Source organism: Alternaria ventricosa (assembly GCF_023758065.1).
Source record: "Alternaria ventricosa strain BMP 2768 chromosome Unknown scaffold_43, whole genome shotgun sequence".
Taxonomy (NCBI): domain Eukaryota; kingdom Fungi; phylum Ascomycota; class Dothideomycetes; order Pleosporales; family Pleosporaceae; genus Alternaria; species Alternaria ventricosa.
In genome coordinates this window covers 21,526-41,475 of record NW_026055723.1, presented here as the reverse complement: position 1 = coordinate 41,475, position 19,950 = coordinate 21,526, and the positions used below count along the sequence as shown (strand labels likewise).

Below are 19,950 nucleotides of genomic sequence, written 5' to 3'. Positions count from 1 at the left end.
CTCCTCCTCCTCCTCCTCCTCTTCCTCTTCCATCTCCTCATCCCCATCTCCAAACCCATAATCCCTCTCCATAATCCTCGACATCATCTCCACATGATCAATAATCAGCGCACCACGCATCCGTTCCTCCACAGACAAACAGGTAGCAGCATTTAGCGCGCATCTGACTTCTTCCGCCGTTCGTTGCAGTTCCTTGAGCACCGACGCTAGCACTTTTTGGCGTTTCAAACTTGGGTTGTCGTTGTCCTTGATGCTGGAGGTGCGGCGGCGGCGGCGCTTGAGGGGGCGGTGTTCCATGGCTGTGCAAGGGAGGGTGTGAGAGTGTGGTATGGGGGATTTGGATGTGAGATGAGGGTGTTGAAGTCGATGGAGGGTGTGTGTGCGCGTTGAAGGGGGATTTTTTGACCGTTGGTCAATGTGCGTGGTGGATTACAAGTATATGCCATCACGTCCCCGTCTACCAAAGTAGTGACGGTATCTTCACCCTGGTTGAGTGGTCGACCCAAACCCTTCACAGTTTCAGTTCCAAACTTACAGCAAGCCAATCTTGATAATAATCTTTCATTTGATTACTCAAAATATCTAATAATGCTTCTTTGTATATGGGTTCGTCTCTATCGTGTATGTAATGCATAATGGCGTCTAATATGCAGTGAAAAGGGTATCTGCGCCTCTCCCATGCTTTTGATAACGCCGTTGAAGTGCACTTTTTGCAGCAAAGAAAAAAGGAAGGATCCCACCCAGGTATGAAGAACGCTTGAATGGTGTTGAAATGGAAGAGTCGAGATGGATGGGAAATGATCGAGCAGAGTGGACCGAAAGACCGTGTGGTGATGTTGGACGGAAAATTCGTGGCGCTTGCGAGTCGGATTGTCGACGCAAGGAGACCGAACTCTGTCGTTCTTGATGCTTATATCTTGGCCTGGCGAAGGATCCGGCTGTCCTGCTGCGCTTGTTGCAGCGCCAAGATCTCTCTTTGCTCCTGGAACACCTGGCGCGCGCGCTCAAGCACCATCTCGAAGCCCTCCTTGCCCTTGGCAGCGTTTTGCTGGAAGCGCTCAACGGTGAACTGCTCAATGCTGTTCTTGATCTTCTGCCAGCCACCGCACAGCGCGGTGATCTCGGCGCGCTGGGTGAAGGCAGTCTTATCGGGTGATGAGGCGACGGGCTGGTATATGCAAGTCTCGCGCACGTTGAGGAGGTCGGACCATGTCATGTTCATGGAGCAGAGGGTGAGCTTCTTGGCAACGGGGTCGACGTAGGAGGTCTCGTAGACCATGGAGGTGTCCTGGCCGCCGAGTATGGTCTGTATCCATTTGGGTGTCGACTGCTGGCATGTGATGAGGCGTTCTGTGCGGAGCTGTGGTGTGTTAGTTTTCTGTTCGGTGAGGCTGGTGGGGCGCGCCGAATTGGCATGTGAAAGAAGGAGTCACGTACAATTCCTGTCGCTGGGTCGACGGAGCGGCTTAATGTGTCGACGGCGATGACATGGGGTGTCTTCTCGTTCCAGGGACCGTATTTGCGCCAGTTGCTCGTCGAGACCTCTTCCCATGTGTAGTCGAAGTCGACTGTCTGCTGGAAGTACTTCATCGTGTGGTCGTGTGCGCTGTCGTGTGGGTCGGGTAACGTTCGTTGTCGCTTCGATGTGACGTGTTCGCAGTGATTCGAACCCGAGGATCCGATGGTATGTATTGATGAGCTGTGATAGCTGTGGTGTGGAGTTTAGGTGGGTTGTGAACTGTGAAGGGTGCAAAAGGTTTGGAGACGGGTGGGCAGAGGCCGAAAAGCAGGCCGTGCGCTGGCGATAGACGATCGTCGGGGAAAGCGGGAAGTGCTCAACGCTTTTCACCGCTCGTGCCCTGTATCTTTGTTTCTTGTTTCTCCGCAAAGTCGTGCCGATTAAAGTGCGGTGTAAGGAGTTGGAGACAGATGCGTTGTCAAACAATCAAAAAGCAAGAAAGTCGCGATGTTCTGGTTCGTTGGTAGGAAAGCAATGTGAAACGAGTGTACGAGAGCCTTCTATCCGACCTCACGCATACGGATCTACAAAATCTTCGCCACGGACAGCCGCCTTTCCACTTTTCCAGCCAATCACAGCCGAGGTGCTGACAGCCGCGGGTACGAGTCGTGTGCCATCCTCAGCGGCGTCTGGCCCAGTCATCCCGACTCTCCCCGTATGACGTCTCGACCCGAATTGGCCAGGTCTCGTTGGTGGACTTCTTCTAGACTTGACGCAGGGCGTGGAGTACCTGAAGCTTGCACTGATGATCTAGCTGCGCATTTGGCTCGCGCACCAAGCTAAGAATCAGGGTCTTCCGGCTGTCGTGTGCGCAAGGCGGTTATTGGCTTGGAACTGTGATCCACGACGTGTGTAGTGGGATGGAAGTCCTCGGTTATGCGTGTCTCCAGTGCTTTGACGATAGCATCACACATCAATGACGAATAGAGTTCAGCATGATTACTTCGATTTTCTACGTTTGCTGCAATGAGCGAACATGGAGATAATCCAGATACAAACGAGTGAAGACCCTAAGACTGCGATTCAGACAAACACGAGACATGTTGCAAGAAGAGAGCAAGTTGTTGTCGTCTTTCGACGGCTAATCATGTATTCCATGATTCATCTAACCAATTGTATCGTTGGTATCATAACTTTTGTATGAAAGCGCCAGAACGCCAACCATGCATATGCAAAGTGTAAGCAACTTTCGTTGCTTCATGTGATACACTCAACTGAGTGTCCATGTCGTTCCATCGTAACCATCTACAACTCCAATGCCTTCTTCGCCATTGCGAGCGCACCATCGAATGTCTTGTTTCCTCCGATGAATCCAGCGGCGTGCACAAAGACACAACCCTGGATACCAGAGACCTGGTCGAGCTGTTCGTCACGCACACCCTTCCACGCATCGGGCAGGTCCTTGCGGTTCTCGAAGCCACCGTTCTCCTTGCTGACGGCACGGATGCGCCACTTGCCCTCCGGCTTGTCTTCGGGGAAGAGGACGTATAGAACCTGAGGGGCAACGCCTTGTGGCTGTTGTGCTTCCTTCTCGAAGTTGTAGAGGTGGTCTGCCCACGGCATGCCTTCGGGGAGGACTAGGATGCGTCCCTGGGGGTCGTACTGGAGACGTGCGTCGTAGGCCTGCTTGACCTGGTGACGAGCGGGGAGCCACGATCGGGCACGGTCGAGGAGTTCCCAGCGGAACTGCTCGCCTACGAAGCGAGATGCATTGGTGAAGCGGAAGTCCTCATCGGCCTGCTTGGCCTCTGGGGTCTTGGTCTCGTCTGCGGTCGGCGACTTGTTGCCATAGTTGTAGCGGTTCACTACGCTGGCGATGCTGAAACCGCGGTCCTCAAACTTCTTCTCCAATCCTGCCTTCTCCAGGTCCTTGGGCGCAAGAACGTTGATGCCGTTGTCGTTGGCGTCGAAGGCCTCGATGAAGTCTGTGTAGATCTTCTCGTACAGAAGATCACGGTCGGCGCCTTCCAGACCAGTCACAGCGGTGATGATGTCTTTTCCGTAGTGCATGTAGACGAGACCGGCGGAGGAGAGCTTGGTGGTGTGGCCGGGGAAGACGACCTCGAAGCCGCGCTGGTGGTGATCATAGCGCTTCTTGTCGTCCTCGTACTCGCCGCCTACGTCGACAACAGCGTGGCATTCGGCGAGGACGGCGGGGTCACGGGTGCGGATGAGCTGAGCGTCGCGGTAGGTGGGCAGCTCCTTCAGCATGGAGACGGCAAGGGCCTCGTCGGCGTGGAAGTGGCCATTGTGCGTGCCAATGACAGGCACGTCAGTCTTGAGCTTCTTGGTGGGGCTTTCGGCCATTGTGCGGGCGTAGTTTGCAGAGTAGCTGGCAAAGTAGTTTGGTGTGGGCGGCTTGTATGTATTCCAGGCGATTCGCGACGGTCTGGCAAACAAAGGTCGTAGTTTGAACATGCAATTGCTGCTAGTAGAAGTTTCGCATAAGAAGACCGTCCCGCGGCGGGCACCTGGGCTTGGCAGGATCCGCGGGCGCTAGTAGGTGGGATAGGCAAAAGCAAGCACAGCCAGCTCGTCACAGTCGGAGGCAGCAAGAGCAGGGCAGGAGGATTCAAGACACTGTCTGACGGCAGACGCAGGACGGCCAGGCCTAGACTCGTGCCGTCGCCATCATCATCGTGCGCTGTTCCCAGAGTGCGCACGCGAGCACGCATCCATCCGTAGCCCCAAGTCGTGCCTACTCGCACAGAGCAGCTTCAATATCGTATCGATAGCAATACCAAAGTCTCTCCTGCGCCGCTCCTCGCCCTGCAGCCTGCTCCCCGCCGAGCGACCTCACCCCCAGCCGCCGGCCAGCCGAAGCCCAGTGCAGCCCGCTCCGCGACGCTCGAGCATTGCACTTAGCGAGATTGACACGTGAAGATAATCGATAGCCAGGCCGTTGCTCGCGAATCTTCAACCACGTCTCCCGCACGCCCACTCCCCCTCGAGTGACTCCCACCAGCTTCTCCCGCGCTGCCTGCGCGTCCATCGCGCTTCAATCCCCTCGCACCTCCCCCGCCGCCCCGCTCAGACGCCACGCTCGTCGCTGCACGAGCTTGGCGACGACGGCGTCCGCATGTGGGCTACAGCATCGCGGGTAGTCTCGTCGACAACCTTCCTCGGCGCCATCATCTTCACTATACCCCTCGCCTTCGACATTGGCGGCCGCACCTGTGGCCTCGCCTTCTCCCTCTCCCTCAGCGCCTACTACTTCGTCTACTCGATACTGCGCCTGGCCACGCCAGACTCTTCGCGCTTCAGATGGTTCCTGTGTAATGTAATAGCTTGGGCGCAGTGGCTGGCCATACCCACCCTCTTGATCTGGAGCCTGAACAAGTTCTCTATCGATGCCGACGCCAACTCGGGCTGGGTGGAACGCACCTTTGGCGGCAAGCGAGCCGACTTCGAAAGTGTTCAGGAATGGATCTTTGGGAGTGAAGGACTGCTGCAGAGTGCGTCGATAGGCGCCTGGGACAAGACACTACGATACAGCACACCCGTCTTCCAGATTGCCGAGGGCTTCTGTAGTCTTCTGGTCATCCAAGCCGCAGGCCAGATTACCAAATGGGTTGTAAACAAGGAACGTGGTGACAGCTGGATGGTACGAGTTCCCTCTCTGTATTTGGAATAACATGCTAACATCCTCAGATCGGCCTTCTGATTACCTCCGCGTCCATCATCTCGACCTCCGTCTACTTCCTCTGGCGCATCACTACCTTCCCCGAGATCAGCAACGTCGATGCCATCCTGATCGGTGTCGCTATCACAACCGCCATTTTCCTCGGCGGATGGGGTATCGTCAGTGCTAGGGGCAACCCGGTCGAATCTTCGCTTTTGGTGAGTCTGGCCTTCAGCAACTACGTTTCTTTGCTAATGCTTGCAGTTCGCCTATGTTACTCTCTGCATCTACCAGATCTTCACCGACTACCAGCCATCGCCAGGGTCGCTCGCAGAGTCGAGCGCTCCTTCAGATCCCGCTCTCCCACCGCTACCACCGATCATCATGGCTTCGTACACTACACTTCTTCACGCGCTAGGATCTCTGCCTACTATTGCCCATACTGGATTCAACCTCATGGTTGGTGCCGTCATGACCATCACACCTTCGGTGATCATCTCCCTTGCGTATCGCGTCTTCGTCATGTACGCCGCGGCGCGCATCATCCCTGCCATCAGAGAAAGCGGCGCCCGCGCATTATCGCAAGAACCAAGTCTAGACGATGACGACGAGACCTCCAAGATCTTAGGCTTCTTAACCTGGTTCAGTCCTAGCATCATCATCGCAGTCTATACTAGCCTGCTGATGCAACACTTTGCCAGCGGAAATGGCGGCGACGGAAGTGCTGTGACAGGAGAGTGGTGGACAAACCAAGGTGGTGATGCCGGCGGCAACTTCTGGAGATGGATTAATCTTGGTATCACGATGGGTCTCTACGCCATTGAACTGAAGATCTCGAATGCGGATGACGATGGCCGGTTAACAAGTCATTGGAAGACGGACTAGAGTTTGCATTTAGATGGCGGACCAGCAAACCACCCTATCTGAGTTTATCGGCACGAAGAATGAAGGGACGGGGAGAGATAAGGAGCAGACACCAAAGCTGCGACACCAAGGAACAAGGGCAACCATGCCAAAGAGCATGCAAACCCACAAGTAAGCACACATATATGACAAGTGTGCAAGGAGCGTCAGAGTGGATAGAGAATGGTAGGATTGGGGGACTTTCACTTCTCTTTTTGTTCTTTTACCCTTAAAGCAAACAAGAGCGCGCATTTTTCTGATACCCCCAAATTTGGATCTTTGTGGGAAACCTTTTGTAAGGCGGTTGTATATTATGTCGGTTGGTGAGAGCAGATGAAAGACGGAGAGAGTAGGAGAGAAGTAAATAGCATCGAATGGCATATTGACTAAGAGTTTTGAGCGAACATCAGAGTTGATTTGTGTTTCAGTGATGTGGGGTTTGTGATAAGAGGTACAGAAGTACGCGAAGAAGTTGCTGTATTTTGTCTGAGTTGAGACTTGGTGCTTGGCTGATTTGGCGTTCGTGATGAGAGCTACAGAAGTCAGCCAGTAAGAGATGTTGCCAGTTTTCGTCTGTGTTGAAATGTAAGCTGGGTGAGAAGCAGATGGTATAGTAATGGAACATAATTTTCAAGGGAAGAGAGTACGATCGTAACTTTATTGGTGGTGGAACAGTGTAAGGTTTGTGACCAACTTCTCCGTTGCGGAGTCAAAGCGATATTCATTGTGGGAGTAGCGAGCTTTCGAGCGCGCCCGCTGGAAGATATTGAGGCTACTGTTGAAGAGTAGAGCATGTCCATGTCCGGAAGACCAAGGTTATGGTTCAATGGTAGTAAATTGGTTTGGTAATCAACTGGGGTGTCATTCATCATGGAGGGTGCGGAAGTGCCACAGGGCGACAAGACGATGTACACTTAGCATGTGAGTATTGGAGATCAGAGAGTCTCGGGTGCAAGACTCAAGCATTTGGCGATTCAAAGTACTTTGTTAATGCCATGTGAATGGCCTGATCAGACGGGTATCGATGGTATACTCGCGCTAACCTTTGTAGGAGTATTTTTCGAACCATCTGACTAATGACATGGTGTTCCCGACAATCAGTCCGCCCTGGCGTTGGAGAACGGGCTACTTGGCTTCCGGAGACCGTTACGTTCTATAATAAGCTACGCCGTTAGTGTTGTGCAGGATGTTCACAGTTAGCTGCAACACGGCATATACTAATTGCCTATCTGATGATCGTCTCCACACCTCCCAGGTGTCCGGTGACAATACTCTGTCTTTGGCGGTGTGACGAGTAATGGCGTGTCATATTTGGGTACCAACAGATGTTGGGAAACTGCATCGCTTCTATATCGTACGTCTATCGCATGTGTAATCAGATTTCGGACCGACTCACTTATGTTAGGACATCCCTTGAAGTCAGCACATGCTAAACAGTGAACACGCAGCTTTGAACCCTTCGCTGAGGATGAAATCCCATGCAACACTAAAGTAACATGTCGGATGCTCGGTATGACGGCGATACCAACGATCAATACCCGGAAAGTAGAATGGTAGAAATCGGACGTCCTTCCTATTTGATTGGACGATCGATACGCGGGTGAGATCTCACATTATGCGGATCCGTCACACCGCGTGTCGCCAGAGTGAGGATGTCGGTTCAAGGCGGCCGGCAGTTGTCTACGCATCTTGTGAAACCTTAAGCGCCTCGGTAAGCGCTGACTCTCCCACGTCAAGCAGCGCATAAAAAAGATGACGTTTTATCGAAGTCGAAGTCAGTCGTGTGATAGATGTTTGGGTAATCTTCCTTCTAGGAGTCAGGATAGCGTTGTCCCAATCGAGTAGGCAAGGTGAATGCTAAAGCATACTCGTCCCCAAAGCGCATCACCGCATGTCCCGACAGCTTGGTAAGTGCGGCACGGACAGGGCGTAAATAACCCCTTACATATTTCGATAGGCTTTGCTTATCCGGGAGCCTGGCGTGCTGTTCACCTGCCGGGCGTAAACATTGGAAGGGTTCGTTTGGCTGCAAAAGGGCGGACTTCGGAGTAATCGTGGTGTAGCTAGCGCGCGATCCTGCAATCAGCATCAAGTACGTTACACCAAATTGCTCCGAACCTCTTCGCTAGAAACGCAGTTTTAAGTAGTCGTTGTTCTGATGCGAAAGTTGCGGAATCGATTGAAGCGAACAGTCGGTACCAAACAGTCGGGAAACGATGAGTTCACCAGTAGTTCCCTCGCCAGTACATCATTTTTTTGATCGATCCCAACGACTCACGCCGGGGAGGTGCGTTGGTAATCCGTCTGGACTGTGCATCCTGCCAACGCCGCATACGTAATCGGAATTGCTGGCGAACTGTGCCGCAGGCCGGCATTCTCGCATCCCGAGCAGCAACGGCCAAATGGGTAGATTGCGCGAAGCACCGTCGGCGGACTACATGTCTGACATGTCAATCGAGTATCGGTTTGTGATTTGAATATCTTGGTGCAGAAAGGTTGCTGAAATCGTGAAGCTGTCAAGCTTGAGGATAGCACACTGCACGAGGATCTGGACCACACCCGACTCACGCCGCAACACTTTACCGACGAGGAATCCTTCGGATCCTGTCGGTGAGGCCGTGTCTGGAGAACTGCCGGATCTCTTCGGCGAGAAGAGCGCGAGTACCGCGGTGAGCAGTCTTGAGCCGTTGCATGTTGTTCATGCTCGGGATGGGTTAGTGCGACCGTGGGTATTTGTTTTGGGACCCAGCGACGACGTCAACAGCAGGCGTGATCATCCGAGTTTGCATAACAGGTCCAGATAAATGCATAATCAGGTGCGGCATCATCGCAGTCAAGTTAGTCACGGAAGGTGGCGCTCCACAATCAATATGAATGAAGAATCGAGATTTGGCACGGAGGTAGGCGGCGTATGTGGACGTTGGTGACAAGCGCGCTGTTCCGCGCTTCCCGTCGCTACTCGAGTCATATAGCGGAAGGATGAGGCGAGGCTGAAAGGGAGCAGACGTCAGCTCCGTGAGCACCAGAGCAAGGGCTGAGCCGTTCTTGGAATCCAGCGGATTGGAAATCCAGCGGGCGGCACAGCTGTGAGGACAATGCCGTACGGCCTGCGGCGCAGGTCCAGGTCTTTGTCTGATCGCTAGCGGGAACGGAACGCGCCGCGAGAACCAGCGAGACGGACTGATGGAATTGTGAACAAGCTGCGCACGCATAACACGAACCACATTTGCAGTGAGTTACCACGACATGTCGCAGCCGACAAACGGCCGCGCTTAACGAGGCGTTATTTCGTGTGCAAGGCGTGGCGAAACTGTCGAGGTGTTATTGGCTGACGCACCGGGGTTGCTCAGACGCATGACCGATCGTCGAGCAACGCGTGAGAGTCAGACAGATGCTCCGTACAGCATACAACGGGTAAGTTGCGCACTTGCCAATTAGCCGAGGGCAGCATCGCGGCTCTTGACGTATGTAGTGGTGGAGGTTTGACCATATTGAGCGGGCGGGTTCCTGGCGAGCAAAGTTTGCACGCGAAGCGCCCATAGATGAAGGTGTACGAGACGGGCCGGGCAGCCAACCATGGGGGGTATCACGCAGCAGACAGTGGCACTCGCGACTTGGATATGGAGCGCAGCACAAGCATTAGGCCTATGGCAGTGCCGCAGCCGAGCATATTGATGATGCTAAGGGCATAGGACGGGTGGGCGTGGTGGGAAGGTGTGCGGCGTGGATCTGATAAATGAAACACGGCGAGACCCATGAGCGCCTTCTTGTTTGGTGCTGGCCTTGAAACCGGCGGAGGCAGGCACCCAGCAGGCCTCTGAGCAGGCGGTTAGGAGGAGGCAGTGCCGAAGGGCCATGACGGCACCCCTTGATGGAAGCGCGCGGGAGGCCGGGCGATACGCGGCGCGTGGTGGTGAGGAGGGAGTGATTCGCAAGCGTCATCGCAGGCGTCGCGGGCGACGTCAGGCGGGGGGTTACATTGTTTTGTGTGCTCGCGGGCGTGTCTGGCAGGCTGCGGTGCCGCGGTCTGGTGAAGAGTTTGGTGGTGCGCGGGCGTGCAGCGCGGCTACTGCGTTTGGCGATGGAGCAGGTGGATAAGCTAAGGTTTGGGCAGCGCCAATAACAACGACACAGCACTTTAATGTGAGGTTTCCGCGTTGGCTTGCATCCTTCTAACGATTCCTGGTCGATCAACCTCGCATGCCAGCACGCCGGGAGCGCTGGTCGCACGCAGCCGTCTGTGCCATCCTGGAGGCCTCTCCACCCACTCTACCCTCCTTCGCACCCAGAAAACGGCTGTAGGGCTGTAGACGCGACTTTTCCGCCAAAAAAACGTGGCAGCGGCCAAAATGCAGGGTCTATTATGTAGATAGTCGAAGGAACCGCGTCTGTGGTCCTTCTACGAGGTGTTCGGTGATGGTTCTGTGCCAGCCCGGGTGGGACAGATAAACGCGGGGGGCAGGGGCCGCCTGCAGCTCGGGCCAATGAGGAAGGGACGACATGGGTGCCTGCCCGGGATGTGTAGAGCCCATGTGTGCGCCAGCAGAAGGAGCGAACAGCCGCCCTCCGTTGAATCCTGTTGCTCATCCGTGGCCAGCGTCTGGCGTCGGGTCGCCCCTCCCACATTCGTCGCGCCATATACTGTCTTCCCGCCATATACAGCCCCCGCCGTGGAGAGGCGGCTTCGCTGGCATCGCATCGCCCGAACGACACCACGCCTGCGCTGCCAACCCCGGGATCCTCCCTCTACGCACACACTGACTCTGGAGAGCACAGACAACTCTCGGGCCACCAGTCGTCGAGTCCCGCACGGTGCCTGACCTGACCGTTGAACTCATCTTACTCCGAGTACGCTACAGTGTAACCACGACATCGTCCCCGGCATCACTCAAGATCGTCACTGCAAAGAATCCCACGATCCCCACGACACACAAAGATTATGGTCACTGGACACCCTCCCCATAGCCCACCGTAGATTCGACTTGACTCCGTAGACTATCCAGCCTTGACCCCCAGCTCTGATATCTCGCCTTGGACATGTCGACCATACTGCATATGCCCGCCTTTAATTCCGCTCCCCATGGCCCTGCGTTTACTTCCGTCAACGGTCGATTGTCTCTGAGTCCGCCCGACGAGAAGAAGCCAGCCGCTGCCGCCAAACCTTCTGCCTGGAGCCCCGTCTCCCCAGATCTTGAGCCCAAACATCACTCCCGCTCCCCAGAGAGCGACACGAGTTCGTCCACTGTCGGTAGTGGAGATCGATCTCCTGATAGTTCAGACAAAGCCAGGTCGTCTCCTGAACATCCAAACAAGAGGAGGCGCTCCGGCTCCGAAGAAGACGCCTACGGCCAACACAGCCCTAATCAGAAGACCGCTGGCCCCAGGCAACTTCCACTCCCATACCAACCCTTGAACCGCAACACAACCATGAGCATGGAAGCCCCTCCACCGCCGACTCTGCCTCCACTGGGTCGTCCAGACGCCGAACGACGCTGGCAAACCGAACCGCGTGAACTGCCTCACGCAGCCCATCAGCATTTTCAACACCATGAACCGCGTCCTATCGAACACACCCGCACCAATGACATGTCTCCTGATTCGCAGTCTCTTAGTCGTGACATGATGGAAGAGACTGAGTTCACACGGGCTGGTGTACAGGTCGAGCTCAAAAAGCGGAAACGGGTATGTACCCTGAGCCCAACCCCTGACCAATACTAACCTCCACAGCAATTCGCCAACCGCACCAAGACCGGCTGTGGAACATGTCGTAGGAGGAAGAAGAAGTGCGACGAGGCCAAACCAGAATGTACGTTTGAAAATGGCTTACTGTTCTGACCAACTCTAACCTCTAGCAGGTAACAACTGCACGCGCGGTGGCTTCGTCTGTGAGGGCTATGCTAACAAGGTACCTTGGCCGAAGAATGGACCTGCCAAACCACCTGCACTGATAGCCAAGGAGAAGTTCGCTGCCTACCCTACGTGCCCAACTTGTCAAGAAACGCACACACCTCACTGCAGACCACCTCATAGCACTGAAGTGTCATACACACCCTCTGAGACGCATTCAACCAACGGTATCGATCGCAAGTCATGGAAACCTTGGAGTGACTCTGCGCCTGCACCGCCACCAGTTCGAGCTGCCTACCAGCCAGAGCCGCCACCACCACCACCATCAGTACAGTACATGCAGCCTGCGGTCAACCACTATGAGAGGCCTTCAAGCCTGGACCACAGACCTGTGCCTCAACAGCAACAGCAGCCTCACCACAGTTCTCGTGGTTACCACCATGCTCCGCCAAGCACGAATCATCTCGCTATCAACACTGCTGTCCCTACCACCATGTGAGTATTTTCTTCTGATTGGGAACCGATTGAGTTGTCAACAAGTTTTCGACATCGTATCATGTCTATCTCATATATTCGTTTTTGAACTTGAAGTTGGATGCACTCGGACTTCATCAACTAACACACTTCTAGGGCCGCCAAGCCTATCCAGCAGCTGCATGTGGCACCGCAGCATCAGCCTCCTCCCCCACCGCCAACATCCTTGCCACCTACGCGGTCACCGACACGCTACTCGTCGTCGTCTGCATCGACCATGTACCGGTCTGAAAAAGACAAGATGCTTGCTGGAGAGCCATTCAACCCCTTTGACAAGGCTCTGATGCAAGAGCGTCATTCGAGCGCGCAAGCACAATCTTACTTCAACGGCAATGCCAACCCCTGCAACGTTCTATCGAGTCAAACGGTTGACCACCTTTTCAGACAGATCCTGAACGCGGGCAAGAAACGTGAAGACGGGAGACAAATCGAAACCCACATGGGTAAGAATTGTCATGTAGCTGCGCCCTTTGCTTGCGACTACGGCTACCATCTGAGTTTTGGCGAGAATGTCGTCATCGGCGCGGATTGCCAGCTTCATGACTCTGCGAGAATTGCCATCGGAAGGAACTGCAAGATTGGGGCCCGAGTCACTATACAGACTCTGAAGACACCTACCGACACCAAATCTCTGAAGGGCAGCAACGGCACAGAGGTTGCGCAAGAGGTCCTTATCGGGGAGAACGTGTACATTGGTGATAACTGCATGATCGCGGCTGGCGTCCAGATTGGCCCTAACACCATAGTACGTCCCGGCTCTGTGGTTTTAAGCGTAAGTTCATCACCCCCATATCAGTTCAAGCATGTTTATACTGACCTCACTCAGTCTGTTCCCGCCAATTCCATCATGCAAGGGAACCCCGCAACCAATATACTCTAAGCTGTTCGGTGTGACAACTTTTTGCGCCTCTACTGTCTTTTTAGACGTTTTGTTGCGCTGAAGAGATGTCGGGGCTGAGTTAACCTATTTGATATGGGTCATGTATGTCATATTAAGCGCCACTGTGTGGTGCAGGAGTTTCGGCGTTTCTACAACTGGAGGATACCCATTGCTAAAATTTCTTGCTATTTATGGAGAGGAGAGAGGAACCAGTATATAGTAGTACGTTGAGCACGGGTGGTATCTGACTTGTATAGTCTCCTTGTATCTTGGTACCTTGCGCCTGCTGGACATGGCTCTAAAAGCTCAAAAACATAACATCTCCTACACGCGGTCGCTCCAATCGATAACTGCGTTTTGTTGAACAGATGCGCTGAATTTGCCTGTTCGCGGGTAGACATACATGTTTCATAAGTGCAATTACCCCGCCATGACCTACTAGAGTGCATTGAGCCTAGCTCAGATTCTGGCCGTGAACGAGACTACACGTGCGCAATTGGCCCGTGCACCGAATCTGAGCTTCAGACCGGGAATCTCAAAATATCCGCCGCGGCGAACAAGCGGCGCTGGCATCACCAACGCAACAACACCACGCCCACAATGCCGCCCAAAGCGCCCCTCAATTGGGGCTTACTACCGCCGTCCTTCCTCCTCCCCTCATCAGCGCGCTGCCTCCTCCAGCAAAATGCGCAACAAATCTCCTCCCGACCCGCCATCGCATACACATCGATCCGAACCATAAAATCTACCTTCGGTCCAAAACCCGACCGTTTCGCACACCACCCCGCGCGAGAAGCCCTCACCAGCACATCAACGGCAGCGCTCGAGCGAAAAGCCCACAGCACGCCCCTGCGGACCGGTCTTCTCGCTTTGAAGAAGGGCATGACATCCATCTACGAGCCCGAAACAGGGAAACGCACAGCATGCACAGTTCTGCAACTCGACCGCAATGAAGTCGTGGCGCATAAGCGGAGAGATAAGAACGGGTACTGGGCCGTTCAGATCGGGGCTGGGCAGAAGGAAGCGCGGAATGTGACGAGGCCCATGTTGGGCCATTTCGCGGGTGCGGGCGTGAGTCCAAAGAGGTGGGTTGTTGAGTTCAAGGTTAGGGACGAGGAGGGATTGGGTGTTGATATCGGGGAGATGGTGGGTGCGGGGTGGTTTACAAAGGGACAGTGGGTGGATGTTAAGGCGATAAGTAGGGGTATGGGATTCGCTGGTGTAAGTTCTGGATCTCTATCTGTTCACGAAGACGGGTGATGCTAGTTGGGATGGAAAGCTAACGGGTACTGTGTGTAGGGCATGAAACGACACGGCTTCGGCGGTCAACCAGCTTCTCACGGTCAATCGCTCATGCATCGTGGTATGGGTTCTGCCGGAGGTTCCCAGGGTTCAGGTTCTCGTGTGTTGCCTGGAAAGCGTATGCCGGGTAACATGGGAAACGAGAGTGTGACGGTCAAGAACTTGAGGGTGCTGCAGGTTGACGAGCCGAATGGTATCGTGGTTGTTCAAGGTACGAGATGCATGACACGATCACACATGAGTTGGTGCTAACAGCGGTTTGTAGGTTGCGTCCCCGGACCAAAGAACCAGATTATCCGTGTTCAGGATGCGAGGGGGAAGCCGTGGCCGAAGGGACCCATGTCAACGGCTGAGCTTAAGCCAGAGCAAGTTTTGGCTGAGGCGGGTGTACCTGATGCTACGGAGGCGACAGTCAGTGCCTAGAGGTGCACAGGTAGAAACGACGAAAGAAACATTGTACCATATCACAAAGTGAGTTGCTTCGAGTTGAATGTCGAGCGGCATGCATTCGGCAAAGCAGCACGAGTGTACGAGTATGTATACGTTATGTTTGTGGTGGATGAGGCGTTCATGCGATGGCAGTGGTGCTATTCCGTCACAGCTGCGCATTGTTTAGGAAAGAACCATCATATTACCAAGTCGTTACACATTCACATCGTTTCGTCAAGCTTCATCTCATCATCCTCATACGCACCCTGCCCGTTATCATTACCACATCTTCCCATATGCCCTCCCACCAGTGCCTGCCCTCTCAACACCAGCAACCCTAGCACCCCAAGTATCCTTCTCACAAACATCACTCCGCCCATCATCGCTAGAAGCATAGTCACTCCCCTCCGCCACGCCATTAGCACCTCCACTAATCCGCTCATCATCCTCGCTATCACTAGGAAGGTAGTCACTCCCCTCCGCTACACCATTGTCATCACTACTGTAATTCCTAAACCTCCCGATTCCCCTTCCGCTTCTAATGGGTGTACTGCGAACAGGAGATGACGCGTAGGGACTCCGATTTCTGCCACCTCTTACTGGTGCATAGGGACTAGGACTCCTACTCACGCTGCGAAAGGCGCCGGGCATCGGGGCGTAGTCACTCCCGCTATCTCGATGCCGTGGGAATAGAGGTGGTGGTGAAGGTACTGCAGGGGGTGGCGAATGGTAGTCTTCTGAGTCTACGGCTGTAGGTACGCGAGAGAGGCGGTCGGAATGTGAGGAGCTGGGTCGGGATGCTATGTCTGACAATGCGGCTGTGTGGACGCCAGGCCTGTGGTCGGAGTAAGTGGCATGGTCGTCATCGTCTGAGTATGTTGAACCGCGTCGGTGGCGGGAATGGTCTACATGTCTTGGTGGAGGAGGAAGAGGCGGAGCAGAGAAGCTGCTGGCCTGATGGAAGGAGCTGCCCGGGCGGTGTAGACTGGGCCGGACAGATCGGGGATCTGGATTCCTTGTACGAGGCTCACGGTGGGTGCGGCGGCTATCCTCCTCAGACCGGTGGTAGGAGTCTTCTGAGTCCCTCCAACGAGTACGTTCGCTATGGTGTCTTTCTCGGTAATTGTGTGGACTTGGCGCGTAGTCATCTTCATCATCTCGCTCATGGTCTAGGTACCGCCCGGAAAATCTATCTTGGCGAATCACTGGGTTGCGATTCGCCGGGCTGCCGTCGCTGTAGGATTCCGTGTCGGACCGATCCGTGGTATGAGTGTGGAGCTGTTGGAAGCGGTCGAGAAATTGCTTTGCTTCGCGGTAGTTCTCATGTTCCCTAGGGTTTAGGCGGGGTGGTTGGCTGAAGGAATCACTGTTGCCCCAGCCTGCTTTTACCCTCCGAGTTTCGGACTTGGCTTTGGGATGAGGAGCGTAGTCTGAGGGGGGACTATCACTATAGTTCTCTGGAGGAGAGTGGCGGATTCGTGAGCCATTGCCCAGGGAATCGTCTGTGGAACCGTCATCGTAGCGAGACCCACGATTCTTCCAAGCATCTTTCTTTACTTCAGGCGTGGCTATGTAATCTTCGTCAGACTGAGAATCTTGTGCAATGCAGTCTGGATCTGGAGACTGAGCCCGATACTGTGGCCGCCCAGACGGTCGTCGTTGATGCCTTGGGCGAGGCTGTGAGAAACCGTACACGTCCCTTGGTTCTCTTGTCTGCGTAGCGTATTCGGATGCCATAGTCCGATTCGCATATCGCCTGTGATTGGGGGGTAAATCTTCGTAGTATCCACGGCGTGGGGTGTCGTAGTCCGAGCTCGAATCCGTGGGCGACGAGACGTAGTTTTCTGAATGCTGGGTATCCCGGTAACTACGCGGGACTTGGCTACTATATCTCGGTGCTGCACGGTGGGAGCTGCTCTGCTTCTGACGGCTTCGGCTGCTCTTGTGTGGTTGGTCCCACATGCTGCTGGGAAACGCGTGGAAGCACCACGGTCTAGTGATTAGTCGTCGTTGATCTGCGTAATTGGGTTATGCAGTCTCGCAGAGGAGAGGTTCAGGCTTCGAGTCGCTTCATTTCGTTGTCGTGGCTAGCTACTGGAGAGTAGGGGAAGGCGTCATGCAGAACCACGTGGTGGGCGTCTAGCCGCAAGTAAAACGCGCTAGTGTCGCAATTGGACCAAGCCTCACCTGTCCGCCATCTTCTATGCCTCAACACCACCACCATCACGACCCGTCCGTGCGATGTTGTCTCCCACCACCCGTTCTATAGCCGGGAAGTAAACTTAACGGTGTAAACTTTGCGCTTCCACCAACCCGGGAATCTGTGGTGGATGGCGCGCTTGCTGACCGTGACAGCTGACAGCGCTAACTGATCGCATCACCACTACAACCAACGATATTCGCAACGATGAAGAACGATTCAGGCAATCCTTGATTAGTCTTGTGTTCTCCTCTTGTTCGTCACATTTCATCTCTCGTCAGCCTTGCGCTCTCGGACAAACCTGGTTGCTGGCTTGCAGATTCCACCTATCGGAACAATCACACCTACAGAACCCTGGGATTTCGCAAAGCTCAGCCTCATGAGCCACAGACCAGGTCTTCTACATCCCGCAAGGGGGTAGTCCTGTCATCTTATGTCGGATAAGCTTAATCAACATGTTTCCGTCGAGTCTGGCCCGGGCACGGTTTTGTGGAGCTAGTGGCTGCCCTGTTATGTTCATGAAACGACAACAGCGGGACTGCCGGGACTAGACTCGTTGCGAAGCTACATCCGCAACGCCATTCTGTTTGTAAACGCCCGTCAAGCAACCTATCCATGGATGCATGAGCACCAAACTACGCACTGTCGACATGTTCATGACTCTTTGGGTGGTGGAAGTATCTTTCCGCCCGCTCCAGGCACTGGTATGCGCGTCCTGGCTTCTGGTAGCGATTCGAATTGTCCGATACCCACTGCCGTCGGTGATGAACGGCGTCAAAGGGTCCAGGTGCATGCTCGAAAGGAACATACCCCCGTAGGTAGAGTGAGTGGGTCGTGCTTCAAACACCAGCCAAGAATCCTACGAGATATAAAGGAACGGGTCAGCCACCGGATATCGTATCATCCAGTTCTTAGCATCATTCTCTCATTCATCACCTGTCATTCTTTTCAGCAAACTGTGTTTGCTATCCATTCTTTATCTTCGACTCGATAACTTTCCACTATGAAGTACCAACTCTTCGCCGCCGTTGTCGCGGCTTTCGCTTCCAGCGTCAACGCTGCTGATGCCGTCAAGGGCGCTGCTGAGGGTTTCGCAAAGGGTAAGCATTTGATGTCGTATTGATCATTGCTCTATACTAACATCGCCCAGGTGTAACTGGTGGTGGCAACGCCGCACCTGTCTACCCGACCAGCACCGCTCAGCTCATCAGCTACCTTGGCGACGACACCCCTCGCACCATCGTCCTCACCAAGACCTTCGACTTCACTGGTACCGAGGGCAAGGCTACCTCCTCCGGTTGCCGCCCATGGGGTACCGGCTCCGGCTGCCAGATCGCCATCAACCAGAACGGATGGTGCGACAACTACCAGGCCAGCGCTCCCAAGGTTGGCAGCATCACCTACGACAAGGCCGGTGTACTAGGAATCACCGTCAAGAGCAACAAGTCTATCATCGGCCAAGGCACCAAGGGTGTTATGAAGGGCAAGGGTCTCCGCATGACTGGCGGCGTCAAGAACATCATCATCCAGAACATCCGCATTACTGAGATCAACCCTCAATACGTCTGGGGTGGTGATGCCATCACCGTCGACGGCGCCGACATGATCTGGATTGACCACGTCACCACCGACTTGATCGCCCGTCAGCACATTGTCCTCGGTAACACTGCTTCCGGCAAGGTCTCCATCACCAACAACGAGATTAACGGTGCCACCGCCTGGTCTGCTACCTGCGACAGCCACCACTACTGGGGCATGTACTTCACCGGTGCCAACGACATGGTCACCCTCAAGGGCAACTACATCCACCACACCTCCGGCCGCTCGCCCAAGGTTGCTGGTAACACCCTCCTCCACGCCGTCAACAACTACTTCTACGCCAACTCCCAGCACGCTTTCGAGGCCGACTCTGGCGCCAAGATCATCGCTGAGGGCAACGTCTTCCAGAACGTCAAGGAGCCTGCTCAGTCTGGCCTTCCCGGCAAGGTCTTCGCTGTCGGCAACAACGGCGCTGCCTGCAAGTCTGCCATGGGACGCAACTGCGAGCCCAACGTTTACGGCAGCTCTGGTACTCTTGCTGGCTCTGACACCAGCATCCTTGCTGGCATGAAGGGCAAGAACATTGCCGCTGCCGGCACCGCTGCCAGCGCTAAGAACGTCCAGCAGTCTGCTGGTTACGGAAAGATCTAAGCGATTCTGATAGAGTCAGCTGTTGCTTAGGAGAGTGTGGATTCATCTGTTCTTGTAAATATCTTCTATTACTTCGTATATATCCTTTTGAATTGGAGATTTATTCTCTCTCCACTGTTGAATTGTTTTTGTACCTTCTTTGTGACTTTTGCGTTGGTCAGTGTTGTGTGGCTGGAAACCTTTCTGCGACGTTACGCTGTTAAGCGTTTGTTCCACGCGCAGGTGAAGGTCAAAGTGAAGGCCAAACTGATGTTCGTAATTGGCGTGAAATGCCATTGTGAGGTGCGTCAGCTGTCTCTTAATGTCCTCGTGCGAATGCTTTGCTAGGACCCTTTGCTCCTTCCACCACACAACAACTCTACTTAGAAATTAGGTTTTATACTACGAACCTAGCGACACCGACCTTACATCATGTCGTTTCCAGACCAACATACGCCATCTACCCCTCTTCTGCGCAACGGCGAGGATTGCAATACCATGTAAGGAATAATCCAGTTATACCCATCGAAGTGCTCATTGCTAAC

At 54.3% G+C, this 19,950-nt stretch overlaps 6 protein-coding genes across 6 annotated transcripts; 4 read left to right on the top strand and 2 right to left on the bottom strand.

Annotated features, from left to right (window-relative positions):
• Positions 1-910: 910 nt before the first annotated feature.
• On the bottom strand, positions 911-1,590 carry J4E93_011023 (uncharacterized protein; the record flags this gene model as incomplete). The annotated part of the gene is made up of 2 exons (XM_049348895.1): positions 911-1,360; positions 1,438-1,590. The coding sequence occupies 2 exons, from the start codon at positions 1,588-1,590 to the stop codon at positions 911-913; spliced, it is 603 nt and encodes a 200-aa protein (XP_049193962.1).
• A 1,174-nt stretch (positions 1,591-2,764) lies between these two features.
• On the bottom strand, positions 2,765-3,937 carry J4E93_011022 (uncharacterized protein; the record flags this gene model as incomplete). The annotated part of the gene is made up of 1 exon (XM_049348894.1): positions 2,765-3,937. The coding sequence occupies one exon, from the start codon at positions 3,935-3,937 to the stop codon at positions 2,765-2,767; it is 1,173 nt and encodes a 390-aa protein (XP_049193961.1).
• Positions 3,938-4,598: 661 nt separating this feature from the next.
• On the top strand, positions 4,599-6,026 carry J4E93_011021 (uncharacterized protein; the record flags this gene model as incomplete). Its single annotated transcript, XM_049348893.1, has 3 exons — positions 4,599-5,123; positions 5,171-5,359; positions 5,406-6,026. 3 exons carry the CDS (start codon positions 4,599-4,601, stop codon positions 6,024-6,026), a joined length of 1,335 nt encoding a protein of 444 aa, XP_049193960.1.
• A 5,073-nt stretch (positions 6,027-11,099) lies between these two features.
• Positions 11,100-13,305, top strand: J4E93_011020 (uncharacterized protein; the record flags this gene model as incomplete). Its single annotated transcript, XM_049348892.1, has 4 exons — positions 11,100-11,726; positions 11,772-11,850; positions 11,900-12,386; positions 12,522-13,305. 4 exons carry the CDS (start codon positions 11,100-11,102, stop codon positions 13,303-13,305), a joined length of 1,977 nt encoding a protein of 658 aa, XP_049193959.1.
• Positions 13,306-13,905: 600 nt separating this feature from the next.
• On the top strand, positions 13,906-15,030 carry J4E93_011019 (uncharacterized protein; the record flags this gene model as incomplete). The annotated part of the gene is made up of 3 exons (XM_049348891.1): positions 13,906-14,526; positions 14,605-14,818; positions 14,873-15,030. The coding sequence occupies 3 exons, from the start codon at positions 13,906-13,908 to the stop codon at positions 15,028-15,030; spliced, it is 993 nt and encodes a 330-aa protein (XP_049193958.1).
• A 3,209-nt stretch (positions 15,031-18,239) lies between these two features.
• J4E93_011018 (uncharacterized protein) lies at positions 18,240-19,426 on the top strand (the record flags this gene model as incomplete). The annotated part of the gene is made up of 2 exons (XM_049348890.1): positions 18,240-18,336; positions 18,387-19,426. The coding sequence occupies 2 exons, from the start codon at positions 18,240-18,242 to the stop codon at positions 19,424-19,426; spliced, it is 1,137 nt and encodes a 378-aa protein (XP_049193957.1).
• Between the last annotated feature and the right edge of the window lie 524 nt (positions 19,427-19,950).